The sequence below is a fragment of the Mixophyes fleayi genome, chromosome 5 (genome assembly GCF_038048845.1).
Source record: "Mixophyes fleayi isolate aMixFle1 chromosome 5, aMixFle1.hap1, whole genome shotgun sequence".
NCBI classification, from domain to species: domain Eukaryota; kingdom Metazoa; phylum Chordata; class Amphibia; order Anura; family Limnodynastidae; genus Mixophyes; species Mixophyes fleayi.
Window position 1 is genome coordinate 234407726 of NC_134406.1, and position 20102 is coordinate 234427827.

The 20102-nt window shown below is 37.2% G+C and overlaps 1 protein-coding gene across 6 annotated transcripts in view; it reads right to left on the minus strand.

The window, feature by feature from the left end:
- Positions 1–985: 985 nt before the first annotated feature.
- Positions 986–20102, minus strand: part of STAU2 (staufen double-stranded RNA binding protein 2) — a 194234-nt gene continuing 175117 nt past the window's right edge. For 5 of the 6 annotated variants that reach the window (XM_075213652.1, XM_075213654.1, XM_075213653.1 and 2 more), the window contains 2 exons: positions 4144–4229; positions 986–2114 (listed from right to left, as the gene is read on the minus strand). In XM_075213652.1, the coding sequence (XP_075069753.1) occupies positions 2021–2114; positions 4144–4229 (180 nt within the window). In that variant the 3' untranslated portion in view covers positions 986–2020. Of the gene's footprint in view, positions 2115–4143; positions 4230–17828; positions 18035–20102 lie in introns of those variants that run through there. The other variant, XM_075213655.1, reaches the window with a different exon arrangement.

The following is a 20102-nucleotide window of genomic DNA, read 5'->3' on the forward strand; positions in this document are numbered from 1 at the left end:
CCCCTACAAATATTAGCATTGTGGTTGTTGGAAGGCGAATCCACCTACCTACTACCCTTTCAGTAAATCAATTATTCCTGAAATATCCTTTAGACCTGCTGCCTTAAGTTTTAGTGCATGCCCTCTTGTTCGAATGGCTCTTCCTCTGTAGAATGCTTTCCTCCTGCACCTTTACATATTTGAAGACCTGCCATATCCCTTCTCTACACCAAGCTATACATATGTATATCCTTTTAGTCGCTCCTGGTAAGTCTTCTAATGCACTATTTTAGCACCTCTCATTTGCCCACTCTAATTTATTTATATCTCTCTGGAGTTATGGCCTCCACAACCAAACACAATTTTAGGTGTGGTCTTACCAATGACCTATATCCTGGCATCACCGCCTCTCTTCATGGTAACAATCTCTTCCTATGCAACCTATCTTCCCCACTGCTGTGCTTCATTGTTTGCTTACCTTTAAGTTACCTAAAATAGTAACTCCTTGACCCCATACCTCCCAGGTAATTGTGATTACTGTGCCATAAATACTAAATTTAGCCTTTAGATATTATAGACTTCAAGTGCATGATTTTGCATTTTTGTGGCATTAAACTGTAGTTGCTACACTCCTGACCATTCCCATAATCTAAGTTACCTCTTTGGTCCTCTTCCAATAATTCTGGTGTTACATAGTGAGTAGAGTGCATTGACAGGATGTTAGTTCATGGTTGGAGGATGTCATCGTCTCAGCAGCTTATTTATCCACCATGGGTTAAACTACTGTTTGGACAATGTGAGCATTTTTCCATGGTGCTCTGATTTCATAAAGTGATCTGATGCTTCTCCATAAAGGCGACGTTCAGCCCTTTTCTGGGATCACTTGTAAGGTTCTTGAAAACGATCAAGGTGTCTACCACTGGATTCCAAAATAAGCAACAGCTGTGTGGAACATATTTATTGTTTGCATTTCATTTGATAAAGGAAAGAAACAGTCGAAGACGGATCACACATGAACTGATGTGGTTTTACTGCATTTGGCCACATTACACTGTCTCAAAACATGATGGTACACGGGTCATAAACACAACCTTTTCTTATACATGACAGTGTCTATCCAGCCATAAAAATGTTAACTCCTGTAATATCTTTCAGGTCACTGTTACATGCTTTTCGTCTTTGGGCTAGAAGATGTCAGAGCGCAGAATGCAGGTATTAAAAACACTCAGTTGATGTAACTGTGAGTCATTACAACACAATGGGTGTAAATGTGTTTCACACAACAGCGTGGAGGGCGGGATACCGGAAACAGAAAAGAATAAACTTGAAAAATAAAGTCTTTCTGCTGACTAGTTACATGGAGGGTAAGTATCTAAACTGCATAATCTGGGGCACAATGTGACTCAATGATACAAACATCAGCTCAGATTTCTCAGCAAATGTTGGTCATGATTTGAATTCATTAGTTTGGATCTTTTTTTATTCTTTTACTAAATACAGTCATGTATTTCAGGGTGATGGCTGCGTTCTGCTTCAGAAAAGATAAGCTGTGAATATATATGAAGACAACAACTACAACTCTCACAAGCACTAGGCACTGTCATTGGTTAAGTTTTAAAATATCAAAGCATTTACTAAAACAAACAAAAATAATAATATTGGTAAGATGGAACACTAAAATGCTAACCAATGTATTCTTCACTTTTTTTCCATTTTTTTTTTCCAACGTTTAGCTGGTTAAAGTTTAAATTCTTCACACTTTTGCTAATAAACTTTAAGTTGAAGCACTAGTGAGATCAGATTTCTGCTCTCTCAAAGCAATTAAATTAAAGATGTGGTCTCAAATTGCAGGGGGGGAGTGCTTTTACGTTAATATAGCCCCCTCTTTGTATAAACAGTACTGTGTATTATCTCTTGCTTTAGGATAGTGTTGTCTTCACATAAGACTTGTTTAATGGTATTAGTGATTCGTTTCCTTGTACACGTACACCCTATTGCGTGTTGACAGGTTTAGAAGGATGCAGTGGCCGTGGCGAAGCTCCTAGACGACGGCCTTTGAATCCTTGCAGTCCTGAGCGCTGGTGCCTGAGTTAGCCTGCGCATTGTCTGCTTTCTCTCCACGGTGCTTGGCTTGTCTGAAAGATTAATACATTAACAAGAGGCTTTAGGGTCCAAGGCTGCACATCTCAAGACATGTTTATTAGCTGATGGCACGGAAGATTCAAAGGTCAACCCGAGGGGTGACATTTTGAAGTGAAACAACAATATTTATCTTCAGATAGCATGATGATGAGATCATGTGGGGACCTCTCTGATAGAATTACTGTTTGTAACATAAAAAGGTACCCTGTTTATTGAAGAACTTCACCATGTCACATTTCATTTTCAAGGCAATTTCCCAACATCATAAGCAATTAGTTTAATTAAATGAGGAGTGGAAAGCCTGATGGTAGTTAGCTTGCCCTCTCACTTCACTTTATTTATTTCTCTGTAGAAAGATCATGTTTCACCCATTACAAAGAGAGAGAGAAATTGTTTATTATATACACAGCAGAAATTAACCTGTAATTATAAATATAAAATTGATGACGTGGATGTCAATGTGTTCAAATAAAGAAATTATTTTGGGACACTAGCAATCCTTATAGCGTACTTTTCCACTACATATGGTCTAAGTCCACAAAATGTCTGCCTTCACTATGTATCAGTGACAGATGTACTTTAAAGGGCCAAAGTGATTTATAAACAAAATTACATAAAAGCAATTCAATGAAAAAAAACAAACACCTTTAATAAGTCTAAATTTAAGATAAATGTGGAACTGCAATTTGGGATCAATGACTCCTGTCAAATGACTATGGTAAACTGTTACGCTGTTGGTAAAACACATAATAGAAAGATATTACATTTTCTTTTAAAGTAATAAATGGCAAGTAGAAGTGGATTTAACAATAAAGTGTGACTCATTTAAGAAATAATAACTGTGCAAAATGTTGTGTAACCAATTGGCATCTTGCAGTCAATTTTCTTGTACAGTTTAGAAAATGAAAGCAATCTGCAATGGGTTACACCACATGAGTTGCAATTACTTGTGCTTTAGATTTTATAAATGTCACCCAATAAGGCAACATAAATCTGTTAATTTTGTATTCTTAAATGAGATAACTGCATCTCACGAGCCTAAAACTGGCCTAAAAAAAACCCAAACGTTTGAGGACTTTGTTTTTTTAAAATAAATGAAATAGACTCATAGGATCTATTTTCTAAATAGAACCTTCTACTTCTATCTTGTAATGCGGGTTAGATATACTCTTAACCTTTACCTTCACAAGTAGAAATTGTGCAGCTTATTCTCATCCTGAGTGGGTGATCTCTGCAGACATATCTCCCCCTCCTCCTACTCATTGGTCCAACATCAGTAGGTTTAAATTATACAGAAGGTTCTATTTAAAAACCCTTCAGGTTCAGTACACTTACTTATTTAAAGATAACCTATTAATTCCAAGATCCAAATTCCTAATCTCATCTTCACGTAGCACCTAGTGTATTATGGAAGTTTGGATAGTGCAGAGCAAAATCTTGGTAATTGCACGCAGAATACACTTTTTTCGACATGGTGCATTAAAAACAAAGTCAAATCCCCTTCATTAAAAATAATAATCAAAAAAAAATATATAACATATATCTATACCTCAATGTATATCTATATACTCACTATATATATATATATATATATATATATATATATATATAATCATTATCCCTCATTGTGTTGTAATAATTCACATGAAATGTCATTATTATTGTTATTCAAATATGCTGCATAACGACATGTAAAAAAATAAAACATCTATGACGTGCGTGTGTGTATATTCAGCATATTTGAATAGCAATAATAATGACATTTCATGTGAATTATTATAACACAGTGAGGGATAATGATTACACCAACTAAAAGGTAAAGTAGTAAAGTAGAGATGGTATCTTCTCTCTACAGAGCAAAACTTTACTTTGAAAATTGAAGGATTTCATCTATAGACCTCTCAGATTACAATAAAATTGTTTATAGTACAATAAATATTCAAAATACATTAACAATGACATTCTAGGAAAAGATTTAAAAAAAATAAAATAAAATAAAATGGTGCAATTAAACATACTTACTCAAATGGTCCATTTTCTGTCATAAGAGCGCCATCCACGGAATCTAGTCCTTGTTCTGAAAATTGTTTCAAGGCACTTAAAGCTGCCTGGAGACAAAAGAAAAGTCAAGAGTGAATCAGGCTTGAAACGTCTGTAGAACACAAAGTTTATGTGTATGCAGTGAAATTAAAAATAGTAATACATAATGATGACGCAAAACTCGAAGCAGAACACATACCATATGCTATACATCCATCACAATTTTACTTGTACCTATGTTTCAATGGAAACGTGTATTAGTTTTGTTGTTTTTACTACACAAGGGTATACTCTACTAGGAAATGTATGATAGAAGAACATTAAATCATGTCACTTGCATACCTCTGATGTTCCGCTCACCCCCCCACCCCACCTACAATGGTCCAGTGCTGCTAGTCTTACACTCCTGATTCAGATATAAATTTTCTTCCCTTATAAACTTTACAGTACATATGGATAAGAAGTAGAGAGGGACAGACAACACCACTACCTGTATGAATAAGGCAACTAGGACTAGTATACAAACAAACCACACTTTGGAAGCTTCAAAGAACCAAGCGGATCTCTTAAACAGCGCATAGCACCCAGCACGTGTGCCGTACAACCATAATCTAACATAAAATGTAAAAAATGCTTGAAAGATATTTCTCGTTCTTCTTGGAAGTTCTGTTTTTTCCACAATTCAAAAATCAGTCACACAAAGCAAAAATCAGATGTGCCTTAATAACAACCTTTGTCAAGTACAATACAAAACAATGCCTCTACCACTGAAATATGGGCATTCCATTTAAAAATGAACTAAGTTTAGGTCCACAAGCATGGCATAAATGTTATTGAGTATTCTAATCCAATAGGAAATATGAAAATGAGAATTAAGCTAATATATCATGTAATGGATCAGGAGAACTGAGAGGTGATACTTCATAAGCTATTTACTTATCTCAGTAATTATACCCAAAGTGACAAAGAAAACATTTTAAGACTATAAATCGAATGATTTTAAGAAGAAATAGAACAAGTACACTTAAAAAAATATCTAAAGATCGGTCACCTTAGATTTCTTTGACCAAATAGGCTGACCTCTGCACAGTCCGTATTCCTGTCACTCAGATCATAGCCAATGAGTGCTGGCTCGTCGGTGACCAAAATCTTTGTGAGGTCATTAGATAAACGGTCGTTTATCGGGTGTTTGGTCCCATAATTGACTGAAAAACTTGTAGTGTGCACGCAGCCTGAGTGTGAGACTGACATACATGATACTACTTCTGTGCTACTACACAGATATTAGGACAACAGTGTAATGTCTCCATCACCATCACAAGCAATCATCAACAGATCCAGAAACGATGCAGCATAGTACAACAACTTTGTCAAGAATATTCACATTTCTATGGCATTTTCTCTCAATTAGAACCACAAGTTTTACCAGAAACTTATTCAGAACTTTGTGTAGTCTAAAATCAGACGTTTGGGTAGTTCCACCAATGCTGCGGCTCTTTCTAAGGAGATTCCTCTGCACCTCACAGCTTGAATTCTGTTTAGTTTGGAGGAAGCTTGTCTGGGTTAGAGCATAGCACATAAACAGCACTTTCAGTAACACTCACTCTTTTTAACATATGGTACTATGTAAAAGAGCAAAAAATAAAATAAAAGTCCACTTTTATTTTACTACAATAAAACTCTTACTCCTACTAGTAAACACAAATATCCAAAGATCTTACTGGAAAACAACTTGCACCCATTAGCGAACTAGTAAATGTATCCTAAATGTAGAGAAAATACTAGACCTTACACAGAGGGGAAATTGCAATTACCCGCAAGGTTTCTACCGAAACTTGGACAATGTGTCCCCACGGGATGTGTCAGGCAAGAACCTTTGTTTATTTTTCTTCCCCAAAAAATTGCGGTAAATATGGACACAATAACATTGAGTTCCGTAGACTGATTTTAGGGCACTGTCCCAGTGTCCCACCCAGCAACATGTCTGTCCTGTGGGTGGGAATTTTGAGGGAAGGGAGATTTCTAATGGGCAGGCTAGCGCTTTACAGTCCTCTGGGGCATGGCCGCGCGCCACAGTGTGGAGTGGTCACGCTTCCTGTCCCGCTGCCGGGTACTGACATGTTAGGAGTTATGTTTTGCTATTTATTTGGAAATACTATACAGCCACAATCTTTGAAATACTACTTTCAATAATATCGCGACAAACCCTTTTGTTTGGGGTATGTTGGGAGCAAATAAGGTAACAAAATTCTAAAATGCAATGTACAAACCCTGGGGAGCAATTAACACAATGCTGGAGAGTCAAATCAATGATTACAGCCTGAAACAAAATGGTACGAGGTGCCAAAGGCACAACTGTGTCAAAACTGCTGCAAGGGTAATGCTTTTTAATTATATTTGATACCACTCGAATCGTGTTTGAAAAGCTGTCTCCTGCTGATGAGAAATGTTCGGCCTTGAAAACTTAAAGAGAAACAAAAGTCATCTGGCATTTTCCGGAGCAGAGGAAAGGTTAATAACAGATTGGCAAATGATGGGGAAAGCTAGCGCCCTCCAGTTCATTAAAACACATGATTCCTGGTCCATTATTTACACAAATACATAAAGAGATATTTCACTCTACAAACATTTTACAATTGCATTGTGAGCTAATTCCCGCAGGTTCTGAAACAGATGTTGTTACAAATTTTATGTATTACTTGTTTTAGTGGTGCCAGAAAGCAGATGCCAGCAGGACTGTTTGTTTTGGCATTACCTCCTCTTATAAATATGCGAACGTATCAGCATGAGGTAAATTTTTCCTTTTGGGACTTTAATTTCTATCTCTCCTTATGTCAATCAACATTTAGCAAACTGTATTAAAATCCTCTAAACTCACTCCTTGTGTTTAAAAGTTTCTTTGGACATATTAAAAATGACCATTTATTGAGCAGGGCGGCCGAGAGCGCCATGTGGGGTCTTTAAATCACATGACAGAAAATTGAGAGAGGCTTTGCCACCAAGTTTTAGTTCAATATTAGAAACGTTTTGGAGAGAGGTTTCGACAGACCTCATTGTGCTTTACCCATCTCTCTCCATTGTCTCACATGCACCTTAATTAAAACACTTCACCAACAGGGACTTATCCCATAACATGTATATATATATATATACACCAGACGTACCTCGTCTCTTTTCTGACAACATTTCTTAAACTGTCATAGGAATAGGTCATTGATTTCAGGACTGTGGACAATGTACCGACTACAGCTACAAAATAAAAACACAAAACGAAATGGGAAATCCCAAAACCCCCCAAAAAACTAAGACAAGAACACCAGCAAGAAGGATCTGACTGAGGCTATTTTTTTTACTGAGGACAAATTCATAGATTTATCAAAAATACTAAGTGTGCCCTGAGTAACAGTATTGTATATTTTCATCTCACAGCATTTTTTTTGTTCAGGTTTTGTGGTCTAATAGTTCTATTTATACAATGTTGATTAAAGAGAAATCCTATTTTTTTCTGTAATTATTCCATTTTCTACTAGATTTACCATACACAGAGTAGTAGTTAAATATATTTATAGGAAAGCATTTGGTAATATAATTCTAAAACACTTGTAAGCAGAGGACAGCTTTTTGTTCCTGCAAGTCTTAAATTTTATATTATTTTATATATTTATTAAATGCATATTTACCATCATAGAAAGCACTGTTTTCTTGTTCATAAATTTTAATAAAATATATTTTATGTTCAATTAATACAAGTAGCCTGATAACTTATGGTGTGTGATGAAAATGCCTTGTGCCACTATTCTACTACAGTAAACCTGTTATTACGAATGAATATACATTTGCCATTTATGAAGGAGTCCGAGTCAGTCAGTGGTAAAATAGAGGAGTCAGAGTCGAAGGTTCAGCATTTACCTCAAATATGGCTTTCTATGACATGATGGGACTCAATAAGTGACTACTGAGGTTGTATTTGAGAAGGTGGCAGTTACTAGAATTTTCACCAATCGTGGAGACCAAGTATTGTATTGAGGTCAGAAGATGCTGACCGGCCAATCCGATTGGGTATAAAAGACAATGAGACCATCCAGTCAGGATTCTATGTCGGCCTATCGGCACATGCACAATCGCAAGCTCTCCACCCCTGCTACAGGGGCTGATCGCCAACCTCTGGATTCCGCCACTGCAAGCACACTAGTTATTAAAGCTAGAAGTAGGTATTGCCCCCTTGTAGAAAGAAATCAATAAAGCACAGGAGCTATGTTAGGCCACTCTGGGACTTAGGTAGCTGGGGTAATAAATCTAGTGAGCCCAGAGGTGGCAAAGAAGAAATCTTCAATAAGCGTTGTCATGCTAAAGCAAAGTATAAAACAATACTGTACACTGGTTTTTAAAATATGCATTCATTTTAACAAAATACACATACATCCACCCTAGTTTAATAACAGTTTTGCTTTTTTAACAAAGTGGTCCTTACAAAACATTTCTTAATATATGCTGTTACATACTTCTACTGCATTTATTACTAGCGATATGCACTACTTTGTACATTGTTTTGACCTATATTTTATTTGTGATGATACTTTTTGCTATGATCATCTTTATATGAACATGTACAACATTATAAAGAAATCTTTGCAAACCTAATGTGTCTTATGAATAAATATATAAAAACTGGTCATGCTCTAGTAGCAAGACCATCACAGTTTGCAGACTCAAACCCCTAAAATCTATTTTACATGCTTCGGCAAGACTGATTTTCCTTTCAAATAGCTATTCCTCTGTTGAATCACTCTGTATGTCTCTACACTGGCTGCCTGTCTTCTACCGAATCCAATATAAAATACTTTTACTAACCTACAAGGCCATCAACAAAGCTGCACCAACATACATCTCCTCTCTTGTCTCAAAATATCTCCCAACTCGGCAACTCCGTTCTGCAAAAGATCTGCGTCTCTCATCCACCCTCATTACATCCTCCCCATTCCCGGTTACAGGACTTTTTTCGGGCTGCACCCACTGTATGGAACTCTCTCCCTCGCACAATAAGACTCTCCTCTGTTCTACAAACTTTCAAGCGTTCTCTGAAAACCTACCTATTCAGACAAGCTTATAATATTCCTCAACCACCATCTTAACCTCACTACCTTTAGCCTGTTACACAATTTCACACAAGACAACTACCCCCGGAATAACATTGTTGTGTGACAGGATCATTTAGCTTATGAGTCACCCTACCTTTGCAGTCTGGCTGGGCCAAGATGCAAAATGTATACTTAACCTCATGTGTCAATCTCCCATTGTCCCATAGATTGTAAGCTTGCGAGCAGGGCCTTCTCACCTCTTTGTCTGTTTTACCCAGTTTGTTTATTAGTTTATTACGTTTGTCCCCAATTGTAAAGCGCTACGGAATATGTTGGCGCTATATAAATAAATGATGATGATGATGATGATGATGTTTCCCCGGAACTTTTGGGGTTGGCTAAGTTAATCACCAATACAGATAGGGATTTTGTTCCATGGGAAGTAATGGTTTTACCTCAAGGTTGAAATTGTTTTTCTTGGCTGTTTTGTTTGTTTTTCATGAAAGGGTGATGTACAAGTTCTGTGTGTACCAGAAGTTAGTAATTTGGTGAATCATAGCGGGGAGAAAAAACAGCCTTCAAAATCTTCAAATTAGAGATAGAAGTTTTTAGAATGTAATACATAGGCATTGATGATTTAGTAAGAAATGAATTCCAACTTTGATAAATCGACTCAAGATTTAAAAATGGAAACATTTTTATTAAGCAGTAAAGTAGATTTGTTTAGATATACATAAGAACAATTTGTAATGCACAGCAAAATTACATGAAATAATTACTCTTCGCAGAGTTTCCCTGTGTTTAATTAAATACACATGGTTCCACTCATTGGTTATTACTACAGTACATTCTGCAACAGAAAGAGTAGCTATGACTGGCTTGTGTCTTAACCCAGTGTCAGTGTGTGTGCATTACAACTTTATGAGAATATGTTGTTTTACTAGCTAAGGAAATTAGGAGAAAAGCGGGAAGAACATTTGAAAACCTTCCAGGATTAAGTTTCTGAGAACAATAAGATAATTCAAAATCAGGGAAATTGACAATTATTATTGTTTATTTACATAGCGCCAATCATATTAAGCAGTGGTGTACTGAGAATATGTAATCATTTAAATCAGTCCCTGATCCTTAGGAGCTTACATTCTAAATTCCCTACCCCACACACATCAAAGTCCATTTTTGTCAGAAGCCAATTAACCTACCAGTATTTTATCAGAGCGTGGGAGGAAACTGGAGCACCTTCACACATGGGGCCCTGGTTGGAATCAAACCCAAGACCTCAGTGATATGAGACAGCAATACTGACCACTGTGCTGCTCAGTGCAGTACTATATAAAAAATACTATCATAATTGTAATATATGGATTCTGATATATAGTACACTGCAAGGGGAAGTGCTGCAGTGCATTTGGCTGTGTTCAAACTTTCCTTTTCCGTGTGGTAACATACTAGTGGGTTTGAAACTGCAGATGGCTGTTTGACAGACATATATTCTGTTTTACCTCAAATGAGATTAAACAGAACTGCATAGAATATACATTTATAAAAGTTTAGGAAAAAACTGTTGTTGCCCATAATCAGATACTAGCTATCAATTTTGTAGTGCAGGTTAGAAAATAATACCAGAGATTATATTTTGGCTGAACATCATCAATTACATTTAGCCTAGGAAACTTCTATTGGGTCTATAGGCCTAACCGTGCACTACACATTTGCACATACAGTTTCCATCACTTGAAAGGGGGAAGGACAAGGCGTTCAGAGAACACTTGAAGGTGTAAAGATTAGAGGAAAGTCTTCTTGTGCGAGGAAAAGTAGACACAGCTCGTAAAAACTCCAGTAAGCAGGAATGGGAGTAGGTAATAACTGTGGGTGAGAGAAGCAGATCTTGTGCAGAACAGAGGTGTCAAGTTGGGAGATATATTGAAACAAGTGAGGAGACGTATGTCGGTGCAGTTTTGTTGATGGCCATGTATGTTCGTAGAAGAATTTTATATGAGATTCGGAAATAGACAGGCAGCCAATGTAGAGACTGATGAGATCAGCAGAGGAAGAATGACTTGCAAGGAAAAATCAACCTAGCCTCTGTGTGCAAAATAGATTGTAAGGGTGAGAGTCTAATTCGGGGAAGACCAGTAAGAATGGCATTGCAATAGTCAAATGTGGGAGATGAGGAGTGCATGAATTTTTTGCAGTGTCTTTGTAAGATGTGTGTGTATTCTGAAAAAGTTCTTCAGATGTATGTAACATGATTTAGATATAGAGTCGATGTGGGGAACAAAGGATAGTTCAGAGTCAAAGATCACACCTAGGCAGCAACCTTGTGGGGTAGGATTTATATATTGTCAACAGAAATAGAATCGTCAGGTAGGTAAATTCTTTTGGCTAGTGGGAATATTATTAGCTTGGTTTGAAAGACTAAGTTTGAGTTGGTGAGAGGAGATCCAAGATGAGATGGCAGATAGTCATTAACATTGGCTAAAACAGATTGAGAGAGATCCAGAGAGGATTGATAAATTTGTATATCATCCGCATAGAGATGATACTGAAATCCAAAGGAGTTTATTAGTTTTCCAAGAGAAGTAGTATATATAGAGCATAGCAGAGGGGATCTAGGACTCAGCCTTGTGGTACTCCAACTGATAAAGGAACAGAGCAGAGGTGGAAGAGATCACTGAACGAGCGATTAGATAGGGGTAGGATGAGAACCAGGACAGTGTCTTTAAGACCTAGGACTTGTAGCGTTTTTATAAAAAGAGTGGTCAACAGTATCGAATGCAGCAGAAAGATCCAGAAGAATCAGAAGCCAGTAATGGCCTTAGATTTAGCAATGACTAAATCATTGACAACCTTTATCACTGCAGTCTCAATGGAGTGTTGGGAACGAAAGTCTGACTGAAGAGGGTCCAACACGATGTGTGAACAAAGAAAGCATGTGAGGTAAGTGTACGGAATTTTCTTGATAATATAATATACAAGTATTACAAACGCACTCTCCAAAAAGTGAATTGTGTGTGCTGCTTGGGATTTAGAGCAACCCTCTATTCTCTAAAACTTAATAAATGATATTAAAATCATCCCAGCACACAACAATGTGTATATTAAAAATTCATACAAAAAACTGACCTTATATTAGTGGCACCTCAATAGAGTATTCAAAACATACACATATGTGTGTTAAAATTAAACTGGTTAAAAAAACCTGTTTAATTTGAATTCATATATGATGGAAACATACCAGTAGAGAGGGAACTATTAAAGATATTAGTTAAGGTTTGAATGAGCACAAGAGATGGGGATCTACTGATTTGTTAGGGTATAGGATCAAGACGACAGGTGGTAGAGTAGGAAGATAAGAAGAGAGCACATACTTCATCTTCATTTGTGGGATCAAATGAAGAGAGGGTGCCTGCCAGTGCCGGGAAGTAATCAGGTTTTCTGTTGAGGAAGAAGATAAAGTTTCAAGTCGGATTTTATTGATCTTGGGCACTGATAGTGGTCGGAGGGTTTGGAGTGGGAGGGTTGAGAAGAGATTTAAAAGGGTTAAAAAGGCGTTTGGAGTTAGACGCCTGAGCAGAGACTAGAGATTTTAAATGTTTGCTTAGCAGTGTCCAGAGCATTTTGATAGGAGTGGCAGAGAGTATATGTGAGGAAATCATTAGAAGTACGGGATTTAAGCCAATGATATTCTGTTTGGTGAGAAAGTTTCTGAAGATATTGTGCCTGATTCATTAAGGAAAGGAATGCAAAAAATGAGTAAGTTATCTCCTGGACAAAACCATGTTATAATGCAAGGGGTGCAAATTTGTTTTTTTATTTTGCACATAAGATAAATATTGGCTGTAAATTATAAATCTGTCCCCACATTTTAAATTTACCTCCCCCTCCTATGCAACATGGTTTTGCCAAGGTGCAAAGTTACTCATTTTTTTTGCTTTCCTTTCCTTAATGAATCAGGCTCATTGTGTTTATTTAGTGTGCCACCACTGACATCAAAATCGATATGGAGTAAGAAATGTAGCTGGAGCCACTTGATAAAGGGCTGTTGCAAGGGTTTGGCGAAAATGTGGTGCTGCCATATCAGTCGAGGAGAAAGTACAAATTGGGAGAGAAAGAGTCAGAGAGAAAGAGTCGGAGAGAGGTCGAAAACCGTTGAAGATTAATAGAGTAACGATTTCTGTGGATATGGGTAGGCTTGGAAGTGTTTGACATCAGCGAGGTTAAAGTACTGGGGGAGAGCTTGTAGCTGATAAGGTGATGATCTGAAAGAGTGAAAAAGTTAGAAACTGAGCATAGTCCAGAGAAAAGGATTTTGAAAAGAGATGGGAAACAGGTGATATATCTGAGGTTAGCTTGTTTACTGTAGTGTTCTGAATGAGATAGACGTGTATGAGAGATGGGGAAAGGGGGCATGCATTTGGTAATATATCACCATCTAATAGCAGCAGAGAGAGAGAGAGAGAGAGAGAAAGATAGAAAAGGTGTTTGTACGACGTGTGACTTTTATGTCCTGGCCACAGCTTATCTCTTCTTTGTTTGTTTACAATCCAGCCTTTCTTCCAAGAATGGACAAGAGGAACTTTTTTCAAAAAAGAGGAACTTAAAACTATTCAATAAGTTACTGATCAGTTTAAACTCTCACCAAAAGGACACTGGCAGTTTCAAATTCATAATATCACTTCTAGCATATCTGGTTAGGTAGACTGAAAACCTGGGAGGTACAATACACCAGAACAGTAAGATATCATCTTCTGCACTACTCAACTAAGTTCCCAAAATATAGAAAAGTTTGAGGCCGGTTACAAAATACTGTAATTGTAAAAGCATAATTCCCAAACACTGAAGATCTCTTCACACTCCATCCATTTCTGAATGGGATACCTTGAGGAACCAACTCAATAAAAATGTACTTTTCGCACATATCGGTTGATCTGGAGTCCATGGCTTCAGTTTCACCGATCCCCCATTTAAAGGGCATTATTGGATAAAAGCAGGCAGGACCCTAGAGATGGGGATTAGAAGATCCCTCTTTGTGTCTGCATAAGGATATATCATACCTGATATATATTATACTAGACAACTAAGCGCTTTTGATTTAACATACGTTACTCTGGTTGGGTCAGACTGGTAGAGTCCAGTATAACCCTTTGATACAGATGATACAAAAGATTCCACAATTTTTCTCAAATCCATGCCCTTATCTCACTCCTGACTATTCCCCTACTTGACGTGATTGATGCCCTGACATATGTTTAAATCCTCCTCTTCACTCTTCTTCCCTATTGTTCTTCTTGTTTGTATTGAGCCCTCATTAATCATTTAAAAAGGCAAGCTGTAAAACTTGAATGTCCTTTTTATGTACTATTATTTTCTTTCTGAATATTTTTTTTAATTGTTTATATTCTGTTCTAAATTACTAGTAAAGTAAAATGATAAAACTAATAATTAAAATATAATGGAATCACACAACTAAATAATTGCAACCTCTTTTCCTGTGCACTTATTAATTCATATGGACAGCTGTTTTTTAAGGTGGTTTAAATGTATCCACCTGTGTTTAGGGTTAGTAGGTCATGCCCCTTTTAGCTATGCCAAGCCACTGAGGCACTGGTAATTTAGTATCTGTCACTTTGCTACAGATGTATGGAGGCTGGTCCGTGGCATATTATGTTCAACACCATCACCTTCAGTATACTAAAAGACATTGGAAATGATATTGGGAGAGACACTATGTCTGGGAAAATTAAATACCTGTGCTTAAATCTGCTGACTAGTGAATAATAAACAGCCCCACTTAATATACAGCTTGCCCCATGCGGCTTCATTAGATGTTAGTCACCACATAAGTTGCTTAGTTTTCAGTCACCACATAAGTCGCTTAATTTTCAGTCACCACATAAGTCGCTTAGTTTTCAGTCACCACATCAGACGCTTAGTTTTCAGTCACCACATAAGTCGCTTAGTTTTCAGTCACCACATCAGACGCTTAGCCGTCAGTCACCACATTAGACGCTTAGCCGTCAGTCACCACATCAGACTCTTAGCCGTCAGTCACCACATCAGACGCTTAGCCGTCAGTCACTACATCAGACGCTTAGCCGTCAGTCACTACATAAGTCGTTTCGCTGTCAGTCACTACATAAGTCGTTTCGCTGTCAGTCACTAGATAAGACACGCTCAGTGTTCACCACTACCTCCTTATATAACATTTTTTTTTAATGTTCTAAATCCACTTTAAAAGTTTTCCTGCCAGTTAGCCATCAAAAATTACTCTGATGCTAATGAGGCCTAATTAATTCACCTGTACTGAAAACACAAATCAAGTATTATATTTCCAGAAAACTGGTGCTAAGAAATAGGCAGATTTTAATCATAGTTCATTAAACTCTGGTACCTATAATGCAAATTGTCTAGTCGTGGACTTATTACATGATAGACACCAACTTATGTGTCAAACTTGCTCTGTGTTTTCATATCACACTTTAAAAGCCAGAACAAAAATAAAACAAGCAATTATATTCATGCTGGAAACTAAACACAATACAAGATTAGGAGGCTTTGAACTTTTCAATGTTAATTCAGGTTAACTTGACATATGGCTGAGATTTTGGTTTGGAAAAGAAACACAAAACACAATTAAATATCAATTCATTAGCAAAGCAAGTTTTTGGTTTTTAAAAAAATTTCAGCTTTTTTTTTCATGTTGGCAATTTCCATTGTATAATATAGCAGCACATATGGCGAAGAAAAAACAAAATTGAGTATGATAACTTTTTAATTGCTTCAGACATTCAGCATACTGGCATTTTTTTAAATGCATTTTACATGTGTTTTTAATTCATAAACTGGTCTTAAATGAGAAACCATTGTGTCTAGTGTTACCAAAGCCATTGCTGTCTTTACTAGTGTTGGCTTTGTTTTTTCAGAACACAACTTCTATTTCTGTTTACCATGGTAAACACATTAGAAATGATCCTTTTAACGCTAGTAACAACGCAACTACAACATAGAAAACACACCAAAGAACAAAACAAAACACCAGTGGGAACATGATATAACATTCTCTTGTTCTGAATATGGCCTGGGCTGCTCAATGTGCATAGTGAATCCAATTCCCGACCATGGCCTTATCTGTGTGGAGTTTGTATGTTCTCCCCGTGTTTGCGTGGGTTTCCTCTGGGTGCTCTGGTTTCTTCCCACACTCCAAAAAATATACTAGTAGGTTAATTGGCGGCTATTAAAATTTACCCTAGTCTCTCTCTCTCAGTCTGTGTGTGTTAGGGAATTTAGACTGTAAGCTCCAATAGGGCAGGGACTGATGTGAGTACTCTGTACAGCGCTGCGGAATTAGAGGCGCTATATAAATAGCGGATGACGAGGATTCCTTTTAACACCATGCAAAAGCCCCATGACATTTCTAGGAGTTCGTCTTCCTCCCTTTGTGCGAGAACAATGGGAGAGGTAAGCAGCAGTAAAGTAAATCTTCACATCAAGAACTTGTTAGCCACACACAACCATGTATGTTTTACAGGTACACACGGCATTGCTTTTTACTAGTTGCTTGTTGCCTAAAGCAGTGTAGATGACTAAATGCTGAATAACAGTTGCCAATGCTGTGTTGGGGTTTTTTTTTTTTTTTTAATCTGCCCAGATGATATAAAAAGATCAGAATGAAAACAGGTGCACATTCTTTCAAAACTAGTACACAAATAGCCATTTAAGTAACAACGCATATTGTCAATGATTCAAACATAATTGAGATAGATAGAAGTCTGGGAACAAATAATTTATTATATTAGATGGCCCACTTGGTTTTTATGTGCCAACAACATTCTTCCTCTACCTCACCCTCTAATAGTCTGTATATTATTGATTGCTCACACTAATACTATATCATATCACTAGTCCACAAACATCAGAGGCCATATCCCACCATAGTCCTCAATACTACTTGTTTGGGTATGTTAATGGTTACCTCCTCCTATGTCTGGTGTTGTGGAATGTATTCTCCTCGTATAGAACAATAGTCATAACTGAGAAAGAATTCATAAATGAAATCAATTCCTTCCTGGCTGAAAATCAATTTATCTTGCCTCACTAAGCATTACAATAACAGTCTGTATGACTAGATTTGTGTGAATTTTCCCAACGAAAGCAACAATATTTTGAAAAATAGAAAGAAAAAAAAAAAAAGACGGCTTTCATAAAATTGTGATTAGATACCTATTTTGAAAGGCTGTGAAAAAATGGTTTGACTTCGAGACAGTTCATCAAATTTCATTCTTTGACCCCATAATTCTTGGGCTGAAAAGTGGTGTTGTGATGATTATCAATGCGTTAAGTCTATCCAATAAAGTGGGATCACGCAGCACCTGGCTCTATGAAAGAAAAGTTTCAACAAACATTAACAAGATATATGGCAGTTAGATTCAATGGACACCTAGCAACGGTGGATGATTCAAAAATGTTTTTGATCTTTCTAAGGCTGGAAAAGGGAGCCTTCACTGAAAAAGATAATTTCATCACCCACCTTCATGCTAAGCAATCTTCACTTCATCTATTTCTTTAAAATAATCATCTCTAAAGATCTTTACCAAAATGTGCTTTTTAGTACACTTAATGTCTTCCAAATGAAGTCCAGATGTAGAAGGCTGTAGGAACAGTTCTCAGGACTGAAAAAGATGACATAAATCTTGCAGCTGACAAAGTTCCTGCTGAGCTCAGTTGGGGAAACTCACAAAGGACTTGTTTTGGGCCAGAAAAGCTGCTGGGTATGAAGACAGATGTGTACACTCCTATTAAAAAAAAAAGAATGATTGAAAAGAAGAAAAAAAAAAGAAAAGAGGAGTCTGCAAAAAAACCCTTACCAATATTCCCAAAGTCAAGGCTAGGTGGAGATTTATTCACTCTAGTTAGGAAAAAGTATTTCACCTCTAAATAAAATATTTATTTTAATTAAAGAGTGAATCAAAGACAACTCCTGCACTTCCCGATCTCAATCTGAATAAATAAAGACAATTGTTGTTTATTGATGACTTCACACTTTTTCCCCCCCTCAATTTTTTAATAAAATGCATTACACTCACATCCGTGTTTATCCAGATGCTACAAAAAAGGAGAGAAATCTTTTTAGTTTGTTCCAGAATCTTCAGTGACTCAGTGTGAGTACAATAATTACTGGCAAATATTGCATGTGGACAACACTTACATTGGTTATAATGCAAAATTTTGCTCATTTATTTTATGTATTTACTATTTCAGATATAATGCAAAAAACAAACAAACACCACAACTTCACGCAGGCCTGTAACATAATTTTTCATGCACAACTATTCAACTGAGCTTCCAAGCTAAATTTTGGTGCTTCCATGACTTGTCCAAGAAGAGAAAACACTGGGATTCAAACTGGGTCATTCTCTGCCATTGTTATAGTTGTCTTTGCCTTTTATCACTGAACGACTTCTTCTCCATACAGCTTAGTGCACATGCTGGTCACTCACTGTGATATCAGACAACTGGCTTAATACCGCAGAAAGTGTGGCCCTAAGATCTACCTATTGCCTGACAATTGTTGGTAAGTGCAGTTAGATGACAGCTATTGGTCTGTGTGTGCTGTCATCGTATGATCACACTAACCGGCCTCATTGATATTGGAAGTGGTCCAACTGCTTAGAACGTGTGCCAAATGATTAAACCCATGTGTATTGCTAAATAACATGTAGTAAAAATTAATTTCAAGACAGGTGTGTCAAGAGTTGAGTCACACCATGAAATTTTTTTAGCGCCTGGTTCAAGAAGGAAAACAGATGTTCCCTAGGCCTCAATTTTAACTAAATTAACCTAAAATATGAATTTCCTTGTGCCCCCTTCAGTTATGTGCAGTCTTGCAGTAACCACCTACCGGTATGTTTTTGGACTGTGAGAGGAAAGCAGACCATCCAGGAGAAAAATCACACAGATTGTGTGTCCTGATTGGAGCAGATAGCCCCCAGAGCTGTGAGGCGGCAATGCTAACAACTGTGCCACCATGCTGCACCAAGCCTGAGCTATTTGCACAATGTTATTACAGTATAAATTACACTTACTAGGATCTACTGATATCACTGAAGCATAAAGATGCCTCAGTGATATCAGTAGATCCTAGTGAGTTGATAAACTGTATTCTCATAACTATGGTTCAGCCACAGAATGGCTGCCTCTAATCCAGATAAGGGACAGGCACACTTTAAATAAGATCTATAGCCTAGCTCAAGCAAACTATGTATTTCCTTGGGCAGGAAAAGCATGCTGGCAGCTGTAGTGCAACAGCAGCTGGAAATCCACAGATTCCTGAGCCTGCCATAACATACGTTGGGGAAGACAATCAGATGGAAGTTGTCTCTAACACTAGACATTACTAAGGGGGAAAAAGATGTTTTGTTTGCATGTGCTCTGAAAATCAGATAACCATCGTTTTACTGTAGTAGTTGAACAGCTGGACTGTAATGTAAGCATGCTGTGAAAACACTCAACATGACTTGCCTGTGTCAAATTAAAGTTGCTTCCCCACATAGTAAACACATGCAGTCTTGGTACTGTAGTAACTATACAGCATTTGTTTAGAAAATGATCAAACAGCATGAAGGTAAAAATAAAAGTGGATGTGCTACAAGAGGTCAAACAGATTATATACATACATGTAGCCATTTGTTATAATATAAATTAGGAAAAGAGGATTTATGTACTTACGTTAAATCCGTTTCTCTGATTCCGTCTGGGGGACACTGCTTACCATGGGTTGTGGAGGGGAGCTTGGGAGTTGGCACCTAACTAGTTAATTTAGTACTGCTGGCAAACCCCTCCCCTCTACAAACCCCCTGCCTC